The 27,644-nt window shown below is 31.6% G+C and overlaps 1 protein-coding gene across 3 annotated transcripts; it reads left to right on the top strand.

The window, feature by feature from the left end:
• The first annotated feature begins 353 nt into the window (after positions 1-353).
• Positions 354-27,591, top strand: ckn (CRK like proto-oncogene, adaptor protein). Of its 3 annotated transcripts, none has more exons than XM_085487741.1 (7): positions 354-781; positions 19,256-19,534; positions 20,823-21,146; positions 21,228-21,565; positions 21,689-22,081; positions 22,191-22,649; positions 22,926-27,591. In XM_085487741.1, the coding sequence occupies exons 2-7, from the start codon at positions 19,264-19,266 to the stop codon at positions 23,181-23,183; spliced, it is 2,043 nt and encodes a 680-aa protein (XP_085343867.1). In that variant the 5' UTR covers positions 354-781; positions 19,256-19,263; the 3' UTR covers positions 23,184-27,591. The 3 variants fall into 3 exon arrangements, with proteins under 3 accessions (XP_085343867.1, XP_085343866.1, XP_029172308.2); XM_085487740.1 differs by lacking the exon at positions 354-781 and adding an exon at positions 5,363-5,975; XM_029316475.2 differs by lacking the exon at positions 354-781 and adding an exon at positions 15,391-16,036.
• Positions 27,592-27,644: the final 53 nt, after the last annotated feature.

Here is a 27,644-nt window from a genome sequence, read left to right as displayed (position 1 = left end):
TTTGTTTTTTTTAATTTCTTTTTTCCTTAAGCAAGGATAATAATAACAAAAATATCATTAATCATTTTTATTAGAGATATTCTAAAATAAATATTAATTATTGTATAGTATGAAAAAAATTGATTATTCAGCACTTGTCTAATCTGTCAAAATCAAATCACGTCTAATTTGTCAAAATTCCATTCTTTCAATTTAATAAATTTTAATTTAAAAAAGTATAATATATACAAGATATTGAACTTAGATTTGGATCTTTATATTTAAAATGAATAATTAATATAAAATAAAATAATGGGCAGAGTGTGTAAGGGCTCGCGAGAAGCTGGTGTCGGTACTGCGTGCGTGAGCACGGACACAAAGGAACAAGAAAGGCGAGAGGGAGCCGCTCTTGCATTTGCGGGCGTGGGCGCCTATATTTCCCTCTCTCTCTCTCGCTGTCAGCCCCGGTGCAAAACTAGCCCGGCTGCGAGTAATTTTCGTCGTTCGTGAATCGTCATCGAGTGGCTTTTCCCCCTTTGGTACAAGCCAAAATAGCCCCGCCATCTCTCGACGACGAGGATCTCTGCGTCACGTATCGACTCCGGGATTAGCAGCAGTGGCGAGGCAGTCTTTAAATGGACGAGCGGTAGTGAAGCCTACGACGAAGCGGAAAGACGGTCCCGAGAAGCGCCCGAGGCTACCATCCGGAGTATGGATCGTCCTGCACACCCTTGAACTGCGTCCTCGGTCATCGTTCAGCGAGAGATCGCGATCACCCGGACGGCGGAACCTGCAAACACCGGTGAGTGTCAAAAAGAACCGCACGCGGTAGCGGCGCAGGGTTGACAGAGGCAGAGGTAGAGATTCCGCAGTAGGCAGGAGGGAAACGAACGTAGAGAGAGAGGAGGGTTAAGATCGCCAGAGAGGGAGAGATCGAAAGGCCTATGGTCTGTCGCCATGGTGATTCCGCACAGCATCGCCCTATCGCGTGGACCACTTAGCCCTGCGCGGCCCTCGGTCTTTTGTTCCCGTCGTCTCCTCGTGGAAGCGTTTTATCACCGAGAGCTCTCGCTTGTGCTCGGTGGATAGAGCAATCGTCTGGCAATCGGGAGGAATCGGTGGATTTTGTTTATTTCAGTTTCTGATTTTTCTAATATCCCCCTTGTACAAGATACGAAAATTCGTGGAAACGTCATCTGTCATGTATCAGCTGATAAGTGTTTTATAGAACGATTCGAAGAGGGTAAACACAATTTTCAAGTATTGTTTGAATTTTATAAAATGTTACACATGTCGAGATTTAATTGTTGATAAAGTAATGTATTGTTATTTATATTGATAGGCTGAAAAAAATATTTGTTAACTCGAGTAAATCTTTTAATTAAATTATTTATTTTGTTAATTGAATATGTACGTTTTATTAGATTTAATATGTTATACTTAATTTAATTTAATTGTATTTGATTTAAATATATTTAATTTAAATATTTTTATATATTCAATTAACAAAATAATATTTGATTGAAAGGTTTAATTAAGTTAAAAAATTCGTGGAAACGTCATCTGTCAAGTATCAGCTGATAAGTGTTTTATAGAAAGACTCGAAGAGGATATATAAACACGATTTTCAAGTATTCTTTGAATTTTATGAAATGTAACACATGTCGAGATTTTATTATTGATAAAGTAATGTATTGTGTTTTTTATATTGGTACACTGAAAAAAATTTGTTAATTTGAGTAAACCTTTTAACTAAATTATTTATTTTGTTAAGTGAATATATTTAGTATTTAAGTCAAATGTACACGTTTTGTAGATTTAATATTTAATTTAAATATTTTTGTATGTTTAATTAACAAAATAATATTTAATTGAAGGGTTTGTAGTCAACAAATTTTTTTTCAGTATGGTCAATTTCTTTTACGATCAATTGCAACGTATCATTTATGGATCAATCAATTAATGTTCGCACATGATATGATTGTTTATATCATATCATGTATGAAAAAGCACATTATCTCTATGGAAATAAATATACCTCTCAAATAGATAATTCGAACAAACTAATTGGATATAATTTTCGATTCATTCATAAAACACTTCATTATTTATTTATTTATTTTTTCAGGATTTTTAATTAAATTTATGGATTAATCAGTGTTCGCGCATGATGTGATTGTTTATATATTATATCATGCATGAACAAGTATTATCTCTGGAAATAGGATTAAATATCCCTCAAAGTAGATTATTCGAACAATTTAATTGGATATAATTTTCGATTGAATAAAACGCAGTTTGTTTATTTATTTCTTTTTTATGACTTTTAATAAAATTTTTTTATCTCATAGCAAGATTTTTTTATTTATAAAATATTTGTTTCATTATTTCACATTAAAGTTCTTCTGATAGTCGAACTATGAGATAAAACTTTAATATTGGCATTGATTTTTGGAGTCGTGAATATAATATATATATATATATATATATATATATATATATACATACATACATATATGTATATATAATATATTCACGATTACAAAAATCAATGCCAATATTTGCCAAGTTTTATCTCATTCGTTCGACTATCATTCACAAGGACTATTTTATTTTATACAGCATTTCATATATAAATAAATAATAAAGTATTTTGTCAATGAATCGAAAATTATATCCAATTAATTTGTTCGAATTATCTATTTGAGAGGTATATTTATTTCCATAGAGATAATGTGCATTTTGCGAATATTTAACTCGAATTTCTAAATAAATATTTTTCGAACGAGTATTTAAAATTCATGGAATAAATATATAAAATAGATCTAAACTTGTACTAAATATTAATACTTAACTTTATATCTGTGTCATAAATTTTAAGATAATTTTGATGTTATTTATGGACGATATATATAAGAAGTTTGATGCAACTGCACAAGCTCTCGCTTTAAGAGCCTCAAGATGTCAAGAATAAGCACTTTATAGAATTTTCCACAACGGGATTAGTTAATATATATAGCACGTGGCTCTCCAATAGCAAACAGATGATAAACTACATATCTAAAATACGGGCTCAACGAGCTAAAAATATTAAAGACAATTCGAGATTTCTCGAGGAGATCACTGAAGTGCACGACAACTCGTTAAATTATCTAACAATATAAGTAAGAATAAATTATTCAATTCGATTCACAATATGAATCGTTCGCTTTATCGATGCTAAATTTATGTTCCTAATATTCTGAAATAAAAATCAAGAGATTCTTAAATGCAGTGCACTCTTGATGTATATTTATTATATATTTTTTTATCTAGAGATAATATTTATAAAGATATATTCATTATTTATATTTATTTTTAATATAGAGAAAATTAATAAATATATTCATGAATATACACTCATATATATATTATTTCTGTATTAATAATATATTATATATAATGAATATAATATCTTTATAAATATTAAGTATATAGATATAAGAAAATAAAATGATATTTCTTATATTGATTTCTATTAACAATATTACTAAATTATAATAATTATTATTAAATATTTTTCTGATAGTACTTCTTATCATCCGTCTTTTTAGCATTTTGAAAACACATTTGAATAAGATTACATAATTCTCAGCAACAGAATAATGCCTTGTATATATTAACATCGATTGATATCCATATACCACCGCGGTTTATATATCTAAGGTTAACATGTCGCTAGATAATCAACAGTAATTAGTTCTATTGCGGCTTCACGTTGTATATCGTGTACAGACCAATTTAGCGGGCCGGGCAGTTTAAAGCTCCTTAATTAATAAATTACTCGTAACGTCTCGCGCGATGCTTTCCATTAAGAAAAGATCGAGGTGAGGATGTCTGTTATTTACTTGATACTTTTTCATGCCTGCTATTTACTTGAAATTTTTAACAAAAATTTCGAAAGGATATTGAAACCCGGGACAGAAGAAAAACAATTTGTATCTTACTCTTTTATATGTATTTAGTAAAATTTCATGTATTTCAAAAGAATTCGTAATTGGTAATCTCAAAAATTCTTTTAAAAATATTGTCGATAGTGTTTCGTATAAAAATTCGCGAAGGATATTTTTCTCCTCGTTGTAATCAGAAGAAATTACTGGGTTTTGTTCTCCAAGAGAGTTTATCGTGTTAATTACATATTAACTTTTGTAGATTAAAAATATGTAGATTACGCGGACAAATAAAAAAGGAACATTCAGTAAAGAAGTGGATTAATGTTCTTATATGTTTTTTTTTTTTTTTTTGATGGGTTGTCGATTAAGATTTTAAATGTACCATACATTGTTTTATGCAGCTATCTAATCTTCTCATATTTACTTATGTAATCTGCTCTCTCGAGCCAATCGTTAGCAACAATCTGAACAATATTAATGCAACGCAATCCATATCTTTATAGGGTATCTTTTCCGGGTAATATGATTTTTTAAATATACATTTTTAATAATATTATAGCAACAATCTGAACAATTTTAATGCAGCGCGATCCATATCTTTATACGCTATCTTTTCCAAGTAATATGATTTTTTCTAATATATATTTTTAATAACATTATAATTTTATTATATTTATGATTAATATTTTACGTTAATATTATTTATATTATTTTTAGATTCATATTTTATTATATAATATTATTATTTATATTATTTTGAAGATATTGATAAAAAAAACTGTCGGAACATTTTATATAGCGTTTATTATTCTATGCAAGCAAATGCGCGTATCTGTATGCAGCATATTTTTAATGTATATCGATATACAACTATTTTGCATATAAATTATATAAATTAACGTTTACATAATACACGACATTTTAATTGCTTATTATTATTCGTAAGCGATTCAATCATGCGAGCAGATTATTCCGCGAACATTACTGCGCAGGCGCGAATGGGAGAGCGAAAGACGTCCCAGATTTCCTCTCTTTAACTTTTTTTTTTCAATCTAATCTTGCTACCGATGCATACATACGAGTGTCTATTCGTACTACGATCTATTCTTATTCTATATCTGTATTTTCAGAGCTGTCTTTTTTCCTTTCTTGACACGATGAGAGGATTATCCAGAGAAAGTTTGCGTTTCTTCATAGGCGTTATTCGCATTAGAATTTTTTCAGGGGGAGCATGATTAATTTTTTTTCTTAATTTTTTAAATTAATTTTGTTATTCAATTTTTTATATTATTTTATATTTATTTTATATTTTATATTATATATTATTTTATGTTATTTTATATTATTATTTTACATTATTTTGTATATTATATTTTCCATATTATTTTCTATTATTTTTGATATTACATTAAATATGCAAATAAATGTCAGTGTTTATTCAAAAGGAGAGCAATCCAAGGGGGGCAGATGCCTCCATGCAAGCTAGGCTTTCGGAAGCGATTATTGACAGGTGGTGCGCCCTGGCGGTGGCTTCGAGTGTGAATCGGCGCTGCGTGAGAAGCCGCCGCCGCAGTGTCGCGTGTCCGTTCGTTCGGGCCGCTCTCCTACTCCTCCGTTCTCGTCGTAACGCGAGTCTGGAGTCGTCCGCGAAACGTCGCGTTCGTCGAAAGAGTATATATACATCTCTCTCCATCTCTCGCGCGCGTCCGTGCATAATCAGTTTCGACGGCTCGGATCGTTCCTCGTCGAATGGCTCCCGCGCGAAATCATCGCGCGACACATACATCATCGCATCGCGAGCGAAGGAGCGAGTGGACGAAGTGTGCGGTGTAGGATAACTCGCGCGAGAGCAATGGCGCGATCGCCACGCGCCGCGGAATCCACGACAAGGTGCGTGCGACGTAGATGATACGTCGGTCCTCCCTGCGTCCGTTCCTCGTGACAGTTGGCGGTGTTTACGCGCGAGCCTCCGCTGGATGATCGCCGCGACGAGGTAGCGAGCAGCTCGACGAAGCACGGACTCGCCGCGACTCGCGTCGTGAGCCGCCATGAGACGCATCAGCGGTAAGCCGTCGTCACGAGCTTTTACTCTTCTCTATGTATGTGTGTGCGTGTGCATATATATATACATATATATATGTTATGTGTCACTCTCTCGGAGCCTTTCCTCGTTTTTTCCGCTCCTCGAACACGAGAATCGCGTCTCTCTAGGTCCTTATCTCTCGCTTTCTGCTCCTCTTCGACTTACTCTGGCCTTGTATATGGATGTATACAGGGTATGCTTTGTGTCATGTATATATGTACACGCTGACTCGCTTGCGTGTGTCTGTCTCGCTCCGAGGCAAGATGCATTTTTATTCCGCTAATTGGTTCCGTGTACAGTCGATGTCAATCGGTCACGGGATTTTTTTTTCATGGTAATTTGCGCGGAATTTACTTCCTCTGATTTGACACGTCAAATATAATAATTTTGTTAAATTTATTATGTTATATTGTGTATATTTAGATTTAAATATTTTTATATTCAATGACTGGCGAAACATTTTTAAATGGATTTATTGTAATATATTTTATAAATTTATCTTTCGTTTATACGGAGATAAATTCGTATCATGTAGGTCATTTATTATACATACCTATATGAGTAAAAAATGTGCTCGAACCGAGTTTGAATTATGCTGTTTGGACGTTGTTCGTTGATACTTTGGCCTTTGTTTTAGCGAACGTCTGTATGATTAATCAAATGCTTATTATTAATGTAATTGGACACTTGTCACGTGATTTTTCTTACGAGATGAACGTGTCGATGAGCTGCTTTTGAGTTAAAAAATCAAAGTCTTTATTTCAGTTACACTTTTTTTTAATCTTACAATGCTAAGTACGCCGAAAGATACAGCATTTCAACGTAAAAAGCAAACCTGATGCGAACACATGATAAGACATGATGATAAGGTTTGACAGATCACGAAACTCGAGGTCTAAAGAATACATAAAGAGAAAAGCAGGACAAAAAGGTCTCTTTTGTGAAAGCGAGAGGAAAAGAGAGAGATCCTGTCCTTATTTTCTTTCCTTTTTTATTTAGACTTCATCACTAAAGTATGGCGTCGTTCGATACATTCTTCTTATATATTTATGATGCATCGATATTCTTGAAATTCGCTTTTAAATGATAATACTTTTCACATTGTTATTTAAACGTTTTATCCGGAACGGACGACATAGTTGACTTTTAAGAAATTTGTCACACTAAAAAATTTTAACTAAATTATTACTATATTTTATTAATTGCAGAATATACATATATTTATATTTATGTCAAATACACGTTTTGTGTTATATTTAATATTTTATATTTAATTTAAATATTTTATATATTCAGTTGACTAAATATTTGTGTAATTAATATTTACTATTATATATATATATATATATATATATATATTTATTTATTATAATATATAATAATAATTTATTTAAAGGTTTAAGTCGAGTTAATTTTTTTTCAATTTTATTGCAGTCGCGGCAATCTTAAGAACTAATTTTACAGCAAGAATATCATTGTACGGGAGCCATTTAATATATATATCTCTCTCTCTCTTTCTACGAATGACAATAGAAAATTGACGGTGGGGTAGAGCCGAATCAAACCAGACCGGAGTCGAGCAAAATTCCCCGCTATCGTTCATTTAGCTTTAGTAAAGTTCTCAGTGGTCCTTGTTGACGTCGTAAATTAAAACGAATCCGCGACGTCGTAAACCTGTTTTTGTAACTAATGAATGACATCATTTGCTTATATATATCGCCAGACGGGAAAAAAGATTTTTTACGTAATGGGGAGTTACAAGTTTTCGCAAAAATAAAAAAAAAAATAAAAATATAGAATGTAAACATTTTCTATATATATATATATATATGTGTGTGTGTGTGTGTGTGTATTTGTGTATCTATAAGAGAATTGTCAATCAACATTAACGCTATTTCGTGTATGTAAATAGAGAAAGCTTATTCGAAGTTATTCAAGACTTTGATCAAATGTTTCAAGAATTCCATTATAAATTTTTCATATAACGAAAAGGGAAAAAGAAAATGATTACATAAAAAAATTCCTGTAGACTGTATATTATAATTATCATTATATAACCAAATTATTTTAAATTATATTATATTTATTATTCTTTTTTACTTTAAGCAGATGTAAAGAACGATTAATTTGTATATACATTTGTTTCTGAAAATGTACAAATTAATCACGTCTTAAATCTGCTCAAAGTGAAAAAGAATTTTTTTATTGTCTTATTAATTTGGAACAGAGAGAGAAAATGAAAATTGAATTTATTCAGATACAGTTATGCAATTGCAGCTGCTAGATTCGTCTATGTAACTTTATGCTTAATCAATCTATGCAGCGCAAAATCAACGGTTTCGAGATGTACGAGTGCACTTGGATTGTGCAGCTACCACAAAATTGGATAAAATCGTTGATGAACTCGGCAGGTTTACAACTCACGTTCGTCAGAATGCAGGAAAAAAAACTGTCCTTCTCCAACATCGACCCTCCAATCATTATTCAATTCGCAGAAAGTGTCAATGTGCCACTTTTTTCTATCAATTGTCTCCTAAAAATTTAAATTAAAAAATATTTTTTGAAAAAGTTTCTATAAGGTTTCTATATATATTTTCTAGGCTTCTTATTAGCGTACACTGTAAAAACAAAAAATACAAGATTACATAAAAATATGCAAAATTATGTAAATAATTTTGCATTTATTATTTATGTAATTTTACATATTTTTATGTAACATGTCAATATTTTTTAGTGTACTCTAAAAAGAATGATATTATGTGAAAGAAATATATGAAGAAAAATGCACTATGTGTTCTCTCAAAAATATATAGTACAATTATAAAAAGCTTCTTAATTGTGAGATCTTTTTTTTCTATATAATTACACACATAAATATATTTATATAATATATAAATATTTTTATATTTTATTTATATAATATAGAAACATTGAAACAAATTTGTTAACTTGACTAAATCTTTCAACTAAATATTCTTTTGTTAATTGAATATATACAAATATTTAAATTAAATATAACATTAAATCTAACAAAACGTATATATTTGATTTATATTATTTGATTTATATTATATATGTACGTGTGTGTGTGCGCGCGCGCGCGTGTGCGTGTGTGTGTGTGTGTGTAAATTTTTCAACTATATTACTATATTTTTTATAAAATATTTTCAGTGAATATATTAATATATATATATATATATATATATATATATATATATATAAATATAAATATAAGGAGTATCTTGCCTCTGTCGTCGGTTCTTCATCAAACGTAACGTTTTTTTTTCTATTTTAACATCTGGTACTTGTGATAAAAATTACACCCATGCTGTTCCGAGGACGTACGACCGTTATCTATAAGAATTCTTTCCTGGCTCTCTCTTTCTCTCTCTAAGGGATCGCGTTCGATCCGTATTCATCGTATCAGACATCCGCGAGCGGATAGAAGAGGGAGAGATTGAAAGCAAAAAAGAGATCAGAACTGTAGGTAGATATAGGTGCACCTCTATCCAACCTCGTCTACCCACGCTTACGAAAGTTCTCCGAAACTCGAAACGAGTCGATTCGACGAGAGAAGCTTTTTCTTTATTTTTTTTTGCTCTGCAACTTCGATATCTCGATATATCTGATTTGTGCTTGCAAATTTCACGTTGAGAAATTGAAACGAAGTTCGTATTTCATAACGAACAGAAAAAAATGCGAAAGTACGATACATGAAATGCGGTGGAATAAATATAGGATTTCTGCCTTGCATTGTTAAGCAAAATTGTTTCTTAAAGTGATAAAGTATTTAGGAATATATATATATATATATATATATATTTCAGAATAAAACGTTTTATTAATTTGTAAAATTGTATTTCACTGCAAAAGAGAAAAAGAGCCAGATAAGAGAGACTTACTTTGAAATTAAATTCATTTTTTCGTGATTCAGTTACTTATTAATTATTTCAAGTTATTAATTATTTCGTGAATTCACGATTTCGCCCTTCTATTTTCAGCGAGAAATTTCTCGAGTGATAAATTTTCTAATGCATTTTGCATACTATATTTTATTTGTAACTATGCAAAAACTTTCTACATCGAAAGTTCTTATTACGTTCTCTCCGCTTTAAGTTTACCGTCACGTATATTTGGAATTCTTGAAACTGCGAATTTCACATTTACTTCATACCACAATGTATATATGCATATGACCTCGATCTGCTAAATTCCATTTGCGCAACCTTGAAATGCATTAATCCTTTGTTCAATTCATAGAACGAAGTTAACATAAAAGGACAACATATAAATATCATTGCAACGCGTTTTCATTTCCTTTGTGTATTTCCAATATGTAATTCGGAATTCGATTTTGGAGAATTGGCACACGAACATTTGCCCAATTTGATGCATTTCGCATTTTAATATAATAATTTTGTTTTTATTATTAATGCATATATTTGTTAAATTTAGGATTATATTAATTTAGGATTATAATGATTATGTGCCCAATTATAATACTCAAAATAGATGCGTATATAATTAATGATTATTATCGCCCATATCTATTTTATGAAATTTTGACGTGAATAAAATAGGAGATACGTGCATTAGATAATTATTAGATTTCTATAAAATTAAAATTTTATCTTTATTCCCCACTTTTGCAGTTCAAAAATAATTGAAAAAATTATTGAATTATTAGTTATTAAATGTAATGAGAAATCCTGATAATTTAATATAATAATTTTATTTAAAATATAATTACGTTATATTATTAGATTTACCGAGATCCAGATCTTTCGTAGACGCTTTTATTTTCATTAAAAATCAATGCTGATGTTTTTTTTCTTGAAAAATTTCTTCGAGAATTATGTCACGTGCAAGCTTACTTTAATAACCATCAGTTATTAAATAATAACAATGCTGCACGTTTTTTACACGTAATGACACGTATTAAAGTTCTAATTCTAATCAAATGCCAAAGGAAAATCAGTTTGTATGATAATTACGGTTTATTTTCATTTTCTCAAAACTTAATTTTGTCCTTTATATAAAAATTTGTCTTTTATTTTTTAGCGTTTCACAGATGTTATACTAACGTTTAAATTTTTACGAAAACAATCCTGCGAGTTATTAGTTATTTGCAGGGTTGAGTAATAACTAGTTAATTAGATAAAAGTTAAAAAGTTAATAACTTGTAATTTAGCTTTGTTAATTTAAAATGTATTAATTTTTAATTTTAATTACTTATTTTTGACCTTAAACTTATTAACTTTTTTCCTTAAATTTTTTACCATTATTGTTTTTTATAAAAGTTATAACCGTATTATTTTTAATGTTTATTTGTCATCAATTGTAATTACTAAAAAATATATTTCTATATAAAAATCAAAATTTTTTTGTTATTTGTTATTATAAATTTTAAAAGAATTAACAAACAATAATCTTTTTTAATATAAATTTAATATAAATAATGTTTTCAAAAATAACTTTTGCTTTAACTTCAGTTAATTTAATCTTAACGTAACTTTAATTAAGTTAATTTTTGATTCATGCAACTTTTAACTTAACAAAATTTTGTAAGCAATTATATAACTTTAACTTAATTTAGTTTTAAAAAATCATTAACTTACCCAACACTAGTTATTTGTAATGAATTTCAAATTAAAAGAATACGTGATATAGATTACTTTTTTCTTACTAATCTTCAGACGAAATGTTCAAGTTTGTCCTTCATATTTTTTTCTTCGAAAAAAATGGTCACCGTAAAGATAATACATAAATTATTGCTTCGTTTTTCTCTCTTTTTTTTTAACAAGGTAATAATATTCTCGTATTGACACACTTTTCCGGTGACTGGGGCGAGAATGTTATCGGTAATGCTCCTATTCGCAATTATTCGCTGAGACGCTTAATTATTATCGATCTGAGTCTGTCAGTGTTATCTCTCCTGTCAGGAATGTATCGAATTATACGATACAATATTAATTCACTTTTATTTCCCGTATTCTTAATCGTTTTCCGCGACTCCATATTTACTACGTGATGATATGTAAAGTAGATAAGGAAAGACAAAGTACGTCATGCGAATCTATATATACGATCTCGATGTAATGATATTTTCATTTTGCGCATGTACGTATATTTGATGAACAAGAACGAAGATTGTGAAATATGAAGTGTTAAAAATAGAGAGGATGTTTGGTTACGATCAAAGAATACGATTATATCATTTTTGACATGATTTTTTTAATCGTGCCAAAAATAAAAGTCGATTATGGAGGACTTATTTTAATTCTCGCGTGTTATGTGGATATTGAAGATAGGATCTTGTTTTTCGACGATAATTCTTTCCGTGCCATCTTTTCCTTCTCTCTCTGTCTCTCTCTCTCTCTCTCTTTCTCTCTTAGCGATACAAGAAGCGATAAAATAAAAGATAAAAATATTGGCAATACAAAACGATCAAATTATCGATCATAATTGCAGAGCAAGGCAACTTGTTTCTACTCGTCCTTGACGAGGATCCACTTAAGCGATCGTCCACCCCGATGCATTATGCAGATTGCACGGGCCGGTCGTAGATTGCTGCATATATAATTTTTTTTTCCTTTTTTATCTTCTTTTCTCGTTCGCTCTCGAAGATGTCCAGCATCTTTAAAGCCGCGTCCACAATAATAACAATTATTTTTATCACAATCGCTACACTATGGTAGCTATTCATAAACTCGGTAAAATTCTATATTTCTCGTATTAATTAAATACGTTTTCTTATATTATATTAATTGAGAAATGAATTAGTTTTTATTTCTTAAACATTTTGATACATAGGATAATATTATTTAAATGAAAAAATAGACAAGTTATAATGCTTTAATAATTTATAATGTAGATTAAATTGATATAATATTATTAATATAAATTTTAATAAATATTTTTATATGTTCAATTAACAAAATAATATTTAGTTGAAAAATTTAGTCGAGTTAACAAATTTTTTTAGTGTAATATATCAGATTAATCGTGCAGACACGTAATGTATCATTCTTCTTTGCATTTTTTTTATATAGTTTTATTATAATTCATATATATTTTATAGCGTTCTCAATTAAACTAGAATATATTTAAACCGAAAAAATTTGATCTTTGTAAATCTGACAAATAAAAGCATTAACAAAAGTGCAATGTATAATACACATACAACACACAATTCAAGATTACACAATTAGTTTGTCGTAAATATCTTATGAAGCACAATAAAAAATAACAAGAGAGTGAAAGATATCTTTATTTTTTAAATAAAGATATTTTGAAATTTATCTTATACACAAAAAATCTATTTAAAAACTTTTTATTCTCTTGTCAGCTTCTTAAAATGAAACAAACAAAGTTTTAAGAGACATAATTAATTATTAAAATAATATTGCAATATACGAATCACCTTGTACATACATATATAGGGTGTTCAAACAATAAGTAAAAATATTTTTGAGAACTTATTCTATTTCTTCATATATGCAATGAATATTTTTATTATAATTAATTTCACGATGTAGATTTAACATTAATTAAGAATTAAAACTTGCCATCTGCGATTTTTATTTTTACTTTATACACAAACAAATCCATGTAAAAATTTTTTATTCTCTACTCAGCTCCTCAAAATGATACAAATAAAGTTTTAAGAAACAATTATGAAAATAATATTTCGGGTAATTGCGATATACGAATCACCTTGTATACATATAGGGTGTTCAAAAAATAAGCAAAAAAAATTTTTTTTATTCTTCACGCTCGAAGAATATTTTGTTATAATGAATTTCAAAGTGTAAATTGAATGTTAATTAAGGATTAAAATTTGCCATCTGCGATTCTTATCTTTACTCTTCTCTCACATCTTACTTTCATATATCTATATACATTTCCTCACTCTCGAGCGGAACATTCTCTCTCCTCGAGCTCCCGCAATCGGAGACTCGCACCAACGCGCGTTCTAAAAAGGAAACATTTCGAATCGTATCGACGACAGTCTTTATTAATGGGGAGGGGAAAAAAATGCGTTTCTTACAGATCACCGTGGACCAGCGCGCGTACTGTCACTCGTCGTCTCGCGAGATGACTGTCAGCCGGTCACAACTCGATCAATGAAATCGCGTTCCGTTCCTCTTGCCTCGCGAAGAAGGAGGAAAATACATACATTAAATCCCTCGCCTCTTTTTTCTACTCGACGACCCTCGCATCGTTCCCTCAATATTTCCATATGTTGCGCCTCGATATACCTATATATTTGCATGCCGCGCTTTTCAAAAGCCTACCTACGCGTAGCCTAGCAGGGCCGGCCCACGTCGCGGCTCTTCAGGAACCCGTTCACCCACCTTTCGACCTCGCCCATTCGCCACCACCAACGTGCCGTTTCACTGACACCGCGTCTACACGCGCCTGCGCTTATCTTAAAACCGCATTTTCTGACAGTTCCGAATAGGAACTGTCATACCGTGCTTCCCTTCGCCGAGATACTTGCCTACCCGATTCAGCATTATACAGTATTATCGCGCGTTTCCTCGAGTATTCGTGGAACAGACTTATTTGCCAAGTGCTTCATTTTGCTACTCCTGCCAAAAAGTGATTGAATCGATCGATATTTACGTGTGCAGAATTATGGAATTTTTAGACGCTCATCTTTGAGGATGTTTTTATCGTATTTTATTTATACTTAGAGGATTAATATACACTATTTATTGAACTGTTAATCGATGAAGAAATACGGTTAATTAGGACCTAATCTATTGCATATTTCAGTGTTTATAGTGATATTGTAATGATGATATAAAAATGGTCATTTTATTATAATTAAAAAATATAAGTATATGAATTTGACAAAATTAAGACAAGCGTTGACTGAATGAATTAATAAATGCGTGATAAACATAAAAATTAATCGATATTTACATGTGCAGAATTATTGAATTTTTAGACACTCTCTGAGGATATTTTGTACAGGGATTAATATACACTTTTTATTGAACTATTAATCGATGAAGAAGTATGATTAATTAGAGCAATTATCTAATCTATTATAGTTCGGTGTTTATAGTGATTATTGTAATGATGGTATAAGAATATTCATCTTATTACAATTAAAAAATATAAATATATGAATTTGACGAAATTAAGAGAAGCAGTTACTGAATGAATTAATAAATGCGTGGTAAACATGAAAAATATTCGCCAGGACTTTGACCTGCTTCGATCAATACCATCTTTTCCGGTGACAAGTGGAGCATATATAAATTAAATAAATAAGTGATATCTAAATAAATAAATGAATTAATAAAATAAATAATTGATATAATATAATATTTAATAAAAATAAAAATAACTCATATATATATAAATATCAGTAAAAATGTTGAAGAAAAATGTCTAAAGTTCCCCATCGAAATTGACGTTTAGTAAAGCGCGATTTGTCTCGGTAATATATTCTGCGCGTTAATAACTTCTCGGACGTTACGCATGTGACTGAAATGAAATCCATGTACACTTCGTATATATCGCAGTGATAAGCGCAATCACGGAGAGACATGTATAAACGGTAGCGATATGCGTTATTCGACGGTATCCGTTCGTCCATCGATAAATCGTCATCGTCGTGACTAATCCGAATCGTCGAAGAGGAATCACGTCTATGTTTGGAAACGATCGAAACAGGTTGTGATCTGGTGCGAAATGGCGATCACCGCCGTAGCCAGTTGCCTGGGTCCCCCGCCTTTGCCGCCCGGGAAGCGATCCCTGCGAAGGGGCTCTCCCGCGAGGAAGTTGTCGTCCACCTACAGGAGCTTCCGGGATCCCGCCGTGGAGGCTTGGCTCCTCCATGGGGCTCCGGACGATCCGATACCGCGCGAGAAGATCACCGCCATTAATCAAGGAACGGGTCTCTTCAGAAGCTGCTCCGAGGGCAACTTGCGGGCGCGCGAAACGACAAGGGTCTCGCTGCCGAGCAATACGCCCCTGGACAAATGCATCAAGGCAATTTACGGCAGTTGGAAAAATCTTCTGTACCGTAAGTGCGCAGATATCGTGTACCGGGACGGCCACGAACGGGAGGGAATGTCGATTAAGGATCTCCTGGATCCACGCCGCGGCCGTGTAAGAGTGTGACGTCAGAGGCGAGGAAGCGCACGCTGAAAAATCTAGATGTCGCATTTTTAAATCAAAACGGGGTGTATACTCCCGGGAAAAACTTGGAATTCTCAAGGAATTTTGTTCTACCTTGAAACATCCTGGAATTATCATGGAATTTGATTTAAATTCGAGAAATTAAAAAAAAATTACCCTTTTTTTAAAGAATATAAAATTTATTAGTTTTATATAAAATATATATTAAAATATATTTTATTGTAAATAATACTATATTACATTATTATATTTAAACAATTTCATTTATGTTAAAAAATTTATGTATGACATATAAACTTATTTCAAAATTGTATTCTGAATATTATTTAAAATACTTTAATTTTACCTGTTTGAATTTTGAACAAAAGTATCTGGAAAATCATGGAATCCTCAGGGAATTTATTTCTAAGATTTGAGTATACATCCTGTAAAAAGATGAAATACTATATTTCAGATGACTTTAGCACACCTTTAAGGCTCCTGGATCCTCGCCGCGGCTATGTCAGATCGTGACGTCAGCAGTGAGGAAGCACACGCTGAAAATTCTTAGATGTCTTTTCTTTTTAAATAGATATTTCTCTGACGTCACAATTCCAACATAGTGAGGAGCCAAGAGCCTTAAAAAGGAGAAATTTACAATTTGGAGCAGAGAAAATTTCGCTGCTCTTTTACTTCGATATCTGGGATATCTTCGGGAGAAAGAGAGAGAGATTTGTAAATAAAAAATTGCAAATTTAAATTGATTTCTCTTTAACAGAGATACACGTCGTTTTTTTAATACTAATTTAGTCGAACCGTTTTATTTTAATTTTATTTTTTTATTATATGTCGATCACAGCAACACACATTTTTATCGCGATTGAACATGTGAGTCAGAACATTGATACTTTTATCAGTCATCGAGCGAATTGGTATGTTTTGCTGCTCAATATATTTATAATTGGAGTTTTGCTGGTGAATTACGCCTCCTTCGGTTATCGCCGAACTGCAACTTTCACACAGTAAGCACATTGTGAGTTGTGCATTCCGCGCTCGCAGAAGCGTCGATCGCAGAAGCGATCTGAAAACTAGCACGTGTGCTAATAGTATGTATCTGCAAAAGAAACTCGATGGAGTCGAGATAAATACTCTTTTAAATTGAGATTTTTTTCTAATAAAAAAAATCACAAACTTTTACTTTATTATTTAAAATTTAATTAATTAGATAAATAAAGTTATATTAATAATTAATTTATAATTTAATTAAATTAATTATATTAATTTATATATTATTCGTGTATTGTTAAATTGTGCAAAAATAGAAATATCTTATTATATCGCGCGGATAATTTTTCTTTTTTTCCCTTTAAATTGAGATTTTTTCTAAAAAAAAAATCACGAACTACTTTATTTAAAATTATATTAATTAGATAAATAAAATTATATTTACAATTAATTTATAATTCAGTAAATAAAGAAAATTAATTAAATTATATATTAATTATATTAATAAAAATTATATTAATTTATCAAATTTTATTCGTGTATTATCAAATTATACAAAAATAGAAATACTTTATTATATCGCGCAAATATTTTTTTTCTCTTTCCAAAATAGTCGGATGAATGAGATCGATTAGATGTTATGAATGAATGATTTTTTCTCAAAAGAAAGAATATCAGAAGGAAGTCGAAGGTTCATGAATTCGAGAAGATTTTCGGTGTTTATACGTGGTTATAGTGCTTACGTAACAAATTGACACTTCTCTTCTCATTTCTTTTAACTTTGTTTTTCTTTTTTCTTTCGTCTTTGGATAAGGCTAGTATCTTTTATACCTATACAAACTTTTCGTTCATCTATAGTATCGCAGAATACTAAGAAAGAGCGATGTTTAATTACTTTGCCAAACGACCTTTTTCGCTGCGCTACGCATCTTGTCTGTAATTTTACTAGACTCGTTTTTTATATGTTGTCCCTTTGAAGGATTTATTCAACTGATGGTGTGAAATATTATATGTCAATTGAGAACAAAAATATTTTATTTTATAAAATATGTTCTATTAAATACTATATATTCTATAAAATAATTTATTGTTTTACTTGGCAAATATGAACACATAATATTAGATTCTATATTAATTATTATTATAAGAGACGGTATATTAATTAATAAGACACAACCCAATATTTGTCATTAATTTTATATTTATTTTTGACAGTTAATTAGAAGATTATAGAACAGTATTTTAACTTTTATTTGTTGCACATACAATACAAAAAAGAAAATTTGTTCCAAGTATTGCAATAATTTTGCAATTATTAGAAATTAATTTATAGTTTATTCCAAGATAGTTTTTTATCTAGGAAAAATATAAGTTAATTGCGTAATATGCATTTTTATATATGGATTATCGTAAATAGATGTTTGAAACTATAAATATTTTTACATGCTTTACACAAAGCAACTTACCTAACTATAATTATAGCAAGATCGTTGAATGTTGATGGATATTGCGCATACACACACTATTATTCTATCATTTAGACTTTAATTTTATTTATACATGATAGTTATTAGCAATTTCTCTCTCGTAACAATTCTAAAGAGAAACGTAAATTAAAAATGTAAAAGAAAATTACACTATATAAATAACATTGAAAATAATTATAATTGATTTAAAATGTTGAAAACACTGCTTACCAGTAATATTCATAAAATTTTGTAACTACATCCTCTTTATCAGTAATTTATAAAATTAATTTTCTAACTACATTTTTGCCAGTAATGTGTAAAATTAATTTCATAATTACATCTCGCGTTACCAAGGATTTCTCGAGTTCAGCAAACAGAAATTGCTGGCGCGTGTTATGTAATTATGAGGCATAATTTATAAACTAAATTAAAAGCAAAATCCTACACAAATCTTTTCATTAATTTTCTTCATCGTATCTCCACTCTGTTATAATATTATATATATTTTTATAATATTATATATATTATAAAATATAATATATATATTAAATATAATATACATATATATTATTAATATATTTATATATATTTATATATATATATATAATATATATCTCGATTAACATTTTCTTTTCCTGCATATGTTACAGTTGGCGGTATGAGCCGGCCGTCCAAAGCCGTGACTCAAGCGAAGAAAGTAGCACCACCGGCTGTACCAGACGTGTTTCGACACTCGGGCTCCTCTTTTGGCTCGGCTGGATATGCTAGCAGCGAGGATAGCTGCTTCCTCCCCGGAAGCGGCCCCGGAGGTACGACGGACGATGGTTCCTACGGGATGCCATCTGGAAAAAGTCCGGGACCTATTTTTACCCATCCTGGCTTCGCCTTCCCGCCGGTGATCGGCAAATATGCCCACGCCGAAGATCAAGGTGCGAGTTATACGACGATGAATAACGTATTAATATTATTATGGATCGTGAAGCTTACTAGACTTATAATCTTCATTTTTAAGTATAAAAAGAAAAAGGAAAAAGAAAACGTCGAGTAACAACGACAAACATTACGTGATCTTACACCGCGGATTTTCTTGCGGTATAATTTGCCGAATTTGACGTAAGCTAACTTGTATTCCGATTAATCTAAAAATAATTTTGCCGTAGTGAGTAAAAACAGGATTCTCGACAAAGTAAGGGCTGTGTACAATATATTTGAACTACACCTTATTCATTCTTGAGAACCCTATACGTAGCAAAGTTATCTGCTATATAATGCTGAAAATAATCCTTTTTATAAACTGTGTTTACCAATCTTATTTTAGCAAGGAGATATAATTTATTTATTTATATATAATTATTTTTTACATAATATATACAATATTTATATCTATTATTAATTATTAATTTATATTATATATATATATATATATATATATATATATATATAATTAAATTATGTACATATTTAATTTAAATATAATTTATTTATTTATTTTTTATTAAATACTAAGAATTGTTTAAGTATTTTTGATTAAAGTAAGTGTTGAATGACCACTTATCAATGACCCATACCAGTATTTGCACTGCATGACTTACTGGAGTGTCCTACATTATTGGATTGCATTTCACGTCCTTCGAATATGATATATAAATATATTTATGGTTGATGAGAACCAGTTTGTTGTTTAGTTTAAAAATTCATCATTTGTTACATTTTTGTACTAAAACAATATGTATAGAGTCTCCCCTATTTTTACGTTCCCTTTCATCCATTTTCTATTATTGTTGTACTATATTGTCTATTTTTATTCACTATCGCAAGATTTGATTTGTTCGATGTTCACTAAAATTGAATCTCTTGGCACCACTTTGTTTTCACTTTGTGAAATTGTGGAAACTTTTATTTATTGTACAAAATGTATTACTAAATTGATTGCAATTGCTTCCATTAAAATACAATAAATAACTTCAAACAAAAAGTTTAAAGACTCGTTTAAAAAATGAAGATTTTTTTCTTAATTGTTTTTTTTTACAACAGTATTTTTAAATTATAAATAATTTTTAAATGATTGGAGATTGAAAAAAACAGAAACCTTAATTAGGAAAGAATGAGAAAATCAGATTATACAATTAGAAAGGGATTATATTAACTCGAAAATTATATTAGAAATAATATGATTATATATATATAGAAGATCAATTATTTTTCTATATCACTTAGGTATTGATATGACCCAGAGTCCCGGCAGGGACAGTCCTGGTAGTTCTGGATCAGGTTCCGGTTCTAGACATTCTACGGCATCGTTGGATTCTGGAAGAGCGTCCGGATATCATTTGGGACCCAGAGGACCCGGTGCTCTTGCCTCGTCTCCCAGATGCTCCATCAGTTCCCTCGGAAGTCATCCTGACCGACCGGCGGACCTCGATGTCGTCCATGCTTGGTTAACCGAACTCCAATTTGAGGAGTATTTCCCTTTGTTCGCTTCCGCAGGTTACGACCTTGCTACTATAACGCGCATGACACCAGAGGATCTCACAGCTATAGGTGAGTCCAAGTATCGCAGTAGTAAGTCTATTCATATCGCGACATTTGCATCTACTCTCTTTTACACGTTATATATTACAGGTATTAAAAAACCCAATCATAGAAAGCGGCTGAAAGCGGAGATAGACAATTTGAATATAGGAGATGGATTGCCGGAACATGTACCTGGATCGCTGGAAGAATGGCTCAGACTTCTTAGGCTCGAGGAATATCTTGGTGCTCTTCATCAGCAGGGCATGCGTTCTGTCGAGGACGTGACAACCCTTACTTGGGAGGACCTTGAGGACATTGGTATCGTACGCTTAGGACATCAGAAGAAATTATTACTGGCGATTAAGAGAGTTAAGGATATACGTGCCGGCAAACGTATACAACCGCTTGATCTTGCCCGTTTACCGCCACATCCTGGACACACGCAGGTGAGCCATATTCTCTTATCTTCGTATTAATAAATCCGTCGAGAAGTTGTAATATCTTTTAATTGTTTCGCACAAAGGACTTTATGCAATAAAAAATTCTATAGCAAACGATTAAATTTTTAGGACGTTGTTATTCAACGAGGTGGGCCTGATCTGCCATCACCCGACGAGGATTGTTCTTCCCCTGTCCTCAGATCGTTTCAAAGAGGTGGGAGCGATACGACTTGCAGTGCTACTTGGAGAAGTATGTACGCAGCGCTTCCAGCTGATTATGGCACAGTCGGTCGTACCGGCTCACGGGGAAAATCTTTGGAGAGCTTAGAAGACGCGCCTCTTGGTTATCCTCCATCGCCCGCTCCAACATCGCATCCGCAACCCTTTGATTGGCGTCCACGCAGTTTCGAGGATGGCGATCTTACACCTACGAATGACGCTTCCGCTGTAGACACCGGTGGCGGCGGCGGTACTCTTCCACGACCAAGACATTGCCTTGTTCGCCCGCGACCTGTAGCTAAGGTATTAATTCAATTTCTACAATATAAGTCAAAATATACATATTTGAGTCAGAAGGTTTTATCTGTGCAAATTTGAATGGTTTATAAATCTCATATCTCTATGTTTTCAGGTCACTGCAACACCAGGACAATACAAATCTCTGCCAAGAGATTTGGATAACAAGTATCAATTAACTTACGGGCTGGAGAGTAGTCCGCACCTTCCAAAACGATGTCCTCCGTCGCCTCCGAGACGGCAGAGTTCCAGAGACGCAACTAGTTCTTCCATAGTAGGCGTAGGTACAGCGATCGGCGATGTCGTGATAGACTGTAGCGGACCGGTACCGACCGCTTCCTGCGACGATCATCATATACATCAGCATCATCTTCAGCATCACCATTTGCTTCATCACCCACCGCCGCCACCACCGGCACCCACGCCTGCGCCTTCTACACCGCCGCAACTGAATCGACCGCCTTCCTCCATGTCACGTTCATGGGGTAGCGTCAGCGTCAACGTTAACGAGGAACACGAGTTAATCGCTACTCTTGCTCTGCAGCATCGCAATGGATCGGATGCTAGTTTTAAGGTATGTTGATACTTCAAGAACGAATATTTTTAACGTATATTTTCTATATAATATTCTATATAATATATTATTCTATTATATATTTATTCTATATAATTACAGGCTTTTAAAAGACAATCAATTATTACAATATGCGCATATGCATTTATAAATTATAAAATGCATTTATAAATGTACTTTTCTACGATATCACTGAGACATTATCTTGAAATGTAATAATGTAACATTTAATATTTTTTTATCCATTTGTTATATTTTATCTTGATGTTTGTACAGTCAAGTTCCAGTACAGAATCAGACTCATTGCCGTTTGCCAATGAGAATGCCGGCACGATAAAGCAAAGGGCTGGCCGAGCGCAAGAATACGTACCGGTTGGACCGAATACCAGTATCGGCGGACACGTAATCAATCATCATTCCAGTGGCGGCGAACCCGCGGACGTTCTCAACGACATTGGGAATATGCTTGCCAATCTCACGGATGAACTCGATGCGATGCTTGAAGAGGAGAAACGCCAGGGCCTCAACTCATAATCACTGCCTTCGTTTTCTAATTGACCAGAGTTGCCATAAGGAACGTAAGCTTGGCTCCATTGTCACTGATACGCGAGATAAGATATTTGTTTAGTGCAGGGTACGTGCTTGGACACGAGTAAATTCACATGCAATTTCACGAAGAGGAATCCATGAAAGGAATCCACGAATCGCGTCGAGAGATTCGAAAATCTCTTATCCTATAAGAATGTTAAAGACAGAAATATTTACCGATACATATATATAGACATATATTATACTTTTTTTGTTGCATTTTATTTCTGGAGAAATGAGAGTGACGTATTATATCGCTCTAAATCGAATAGTGATATTCGGTTTTGTACTGTACAGATTAATGCATATGTAAAACATATTTTCGCGATGATTTGTACTTTGCTTCGATCATAGTTTCCTTCATCGTCTCTTCATTCGGGAGGGAAAAGCGCTTTACTTTTACATGTAAACATCGGAGAAAGTTCCAGCAAGTTTCCAGACGCAGCTACGATAATATCGCACAATCCTTAAGTGTTTTCTACTTCTATTGAAGTAGTTGTAGTTTACATTTTTTGTTATTCCTTTTTTTTATAATGGACAATATTAGAAATGAGTGATAATGTAGAACATATCACTCTATTCTATCTGATAAATTAGCGCGACGATCTTCAAGAAGACGATATATGAGATTACTGATGATAAAAGGGGAGAGGAATACATTTTTTAAGAGTACAGATATATTGAATGTATAATCATGATTTGTATACAAGCATGTTGCGCAAACAATTTGAAAAAGATATATGCATCTTCCATATAAAAAAAACCATCTTACAGTTTGTAATTATAACACGTACAAAAAAGTAGACCTTTTTTCTAGGAATTTGATTTTTGTCAATACATTCCAGCAGAGATTTTTCCATTTCCGTCCTTCATTAAATCAATAGTAGTCGAAATTTTTTATTCATAGCTTACTCAGTTATCAAATCATGTGTTTCACGTTTCATCGTTCAAGTGAAACAACTCCGAATGTCAAAGAGAAAAATATAGAGATTGTTATAACGATAAAAAAAATAATTAACAATCTTAATTATAATGTAATCTAATTTTTTAAAAAGATTAGAAGACATAGACAAATGCTTTTTTTCAAGAGAGTTCTATAAGAAATACAAGTATTGCAGATAGAATTTCAAGGCGGTATGGTTTAGTTCAGAAATATAAGTAAATGTATGCTAATTAACATTTTATATTTATTATCCGTACTAACGAATGTAGAAACGTATTACATAACTTATTAATTGTATGGTACGTCCAAATGTGCAGATGAAGCACTTGGAAAGTATTCATATGTATTAAATCAAAGTAAAATTGTAACTGCAGAGACACGTTTTCGAATGTCTTTGCTGTGTTTGAGGATCTGTGTTTCTGATATGTTTTCAGATCTGGATGTAGCATTTTGCAAGAAATTTTTATAAGATATCTTATGATGTACGCGATTGGGAATAATTTACTTCTGTGAAGTTGTCCCCCCATTCTTTAAATTTTCTAAAAATAATTAAAGTTCTGGATGTCCTCCGAAAAAAAGTTCTAGAATAATCTATTAGCTTTGAAAATTTAAAGAATAAGGGACCAACTTTATAGAGGTGAATAATTATACAAGAAACATTTTTTCATCTACCTTCGCAATAATAATAATGCTCTCGTAATAATGCAAACAGAAATTTAAACTAAGAATTCCTCGAAACGACATAACAGGAATATTGTTGACTTTTAATATTTCAAGATAAGCTAAAAAAATATTTTGTGCTATATAGTTTTATTTAAGAATACTTATACCGATAAGTCGATATAGTTACATGCTTTGATATGTATTATTAATACTCGCCGCGCGGAAAGTCTATATGTCTCTATTCCCATTTTAAACGATCACTTTACGTACCAATTTGAATGATAAATAATGCAAAATGCAAGTAATTTACGATCAAATATATAATTATTACATCTCCTTTCCCCTATGTGCGACACATTTTTAACTCTAAAGAGGGGTCACGCATTATTCATAATCGGATCCAATCGCGTTCCATAGATAAAGAATACAGAGCATATATGGAATTTTAAGATACACTTAAATCTAGAATTAATTTATGAAGAATAAAAGCTGCTGAATGCAGAGAATTAGAAGAGAGCAAGGAAGAGAGAATGAAAAAGAGAGATTTGTCTTGTTAATTACTTTAGGTAATATAGTTGCATGCGTGTGTGCGTGCCTGCGTGTGCGTAGAACGCATAACATATACTTTATATATATTATATACATGCGTGTATACAGAGTGTCTTAAAAAGATTGATATTCTTTTAATTAAATCATCAATTTTACTAATTTGCAATTTTTTTCTTAAAAATTAATCCAGGATTTATTGCAGAAACTCATGTAATTAAAAATTACATGAGTTATTTCGACATATATGAGTTAATTGTGCCATTTGTAAAAATAATTTGATATTTACATTCGAGAATAAATGAGTTGAAATAATATGATTTTTTTTTAAATGTGTAATTTTTCAATAGACATTATTTATTATTTAATTCTGTTCAACTTTTGACATAAGCTATAAATTAAAATTCTATGAAAGTAAATTTTATTTCTGAAATTAATTGAAAAATATACTTGATATTTTCTAAGTAAAAATTGACTTTGGCTTGAGACCAAAGATGTCATTGAAAGAATGTCCGATCTTTTTGGGATATTTGGACGTGTGTGTGCGTGTGTTGCGTGTATGTATGTATATACATTTAATTAATTAAGCAGTGAATTTAGGAGGGCATATTCCACAAATGCCGCGCGCGAGCCTTTGAGCGAGATGGAATAAATCTGTTGTTTTTACAGATGAATAAACCATACTTCTAATCAGCCGCAATTGACTGACGCGCTAGATTTGTGGCGCGAACGAGTTATTACGCACATTATAGATTTGTATTGCCATTTGATACTTATAATACTATACAGTAACGCAAATCATTCGAATACCAGTCTTGTCTAACGATTTTGTACTGTGAAATCTTATAATATTGTACAAATATTATTCACATTTAGCAGTAATGAATTATCTACGTCTTGATTTAGGATTTAGTTTATTATGTACTTTATTTCTCGAATATAAATGTTTTGAATTTCGTTCACATTATAACTTACGTCATAAGCGATATCAATAGAATGAATTATATCATCGTATATAATATATAATAGCAGAGTTGCCTGTTATATGTAATAGGAATTAGTTATTTTAAAAGCGGTGCAAATTAAGTCTTGGAAATTGTTAACAGGACCATATATATAGATAGATATATATATATATATATATACACAATATATTACATTATTTTATTTAATGTCGCTATATCGAGCAACATCGATTTACACGCATATAAATATCTCATTTTATTCCTCTATTAGCGATGTTATATTCAGATAACACAATACGTTTCAGCTGTCTTGTTAGGTTCAACCATCCAACAGTTGATTTAAATATATAGCATTTTGCAGATTTTTAATATTACGAGAGCGTGTTACGAAAGCAGTTGTAACAAAGTATAATGAGAGTTATTCGCAATTCGCTAAATAAATCGTGAGATCCATTACTTTCACACTTATTGCGTTACAAATTACAGAGAGATCAATGTATTATCCGTAAAAATGTATTTTATACGATGCCTTTTCGCTAGTAAAAAAAAGGCATTATATAAACTCTCGCAAGAGTGAATTATTGTTATTTAAACTCATTGTATTTAAATCCATTATATTCGCATTACGATAGATTAACGCAAGACTTTTGCACTTTTGCATTTAACGCGGCAAATTTGCGAGAATTTGACGCCCTCGAGTACTGAAAGCGTTGCATTTCTTTACGATAACGTCCTTCCATACATATACAACAACAAAAAATGTGATTTCCATTTTATTTTAAATAAATCTCTTCGCTTCCACATAGACGTAAATTAATAGTCCTTCGGTAGAGAAAGAATTTGAGAGAAAAACGAGAAGAAGAGAAAATATATATACAACTTTTTTTTACAATATTTTCTAATGTGTTTCAAGTGTTTCAGCTAACATGAATTGATAAATTCGCGCTGGTTTACAGGCAGCTAATTGACAATTTATTATGAATTATGTTATTTATACATTGTACAGGTGCCACTTATACGAAAAAAAATGCGTATTAATTAGTCATAGTTTTTTGTACAAACGTCGCTATAGTGTCTCGCTCATAGCGAGCCCCAAAAAATGCCCGCCTAAATTGCATTCAACAACCCTCTCTCCTCCCATCCCCCTTTCATGTTGGCTTAAAATGCGCGCGTTAGATATGTTATTTGATTAAGAGCAAGGTGGTTGATCTTTAAATAAAGCCAATGGACACACTTATTCATTCTCTCTCGATTCTTGCACGAATTATTTCCCCTGTATCCGATACAATT

Source organism: Nylanderia fulva, unplaced genomic scaffold (genome assembly GCF_048542155.1).
Source record: "Nylanderia fulva isolate GAGA-0341 unplaced genomic scaffold, ASM4854215v1 Scaffold6, whole genome shotgun sequence".
NCBI classification, from domain to species: domain Eukaryota; kingdom Metazoa; phylum Arthropoda; class Insecta; order Hymenoptera; family Formicidae; genus Nylanderia; species Nylanderia fulva.
Note: the sequence above shows the minus strand (reverse complement) of the source record. Positions and strands in the feature narration are given on the sequence as shown.

Coding starts and splice junctions, on each gene's coding strand:
- ckn (XM_029316475.2), top strand. CDS start 15,703: ATGGCGATCACCGCCGTAGCCAGTTGCCTGGGTCCCCCGCCTTTGCCG. Junction 16,037..19,255: donor TTGGAAAAATCTTCTGTACC/GTAAGTGCGCAG, acceptor CATATGTTACAG/TTGGCGGTATGAGCCGGCCG. Junction 22,650..22,925: donor GATCGGATGCTAGTTTTAAG/GTATGTTGATAC, acceptor ATGTTTGTACAG/TCAAGTTCCAGTACAGAATC.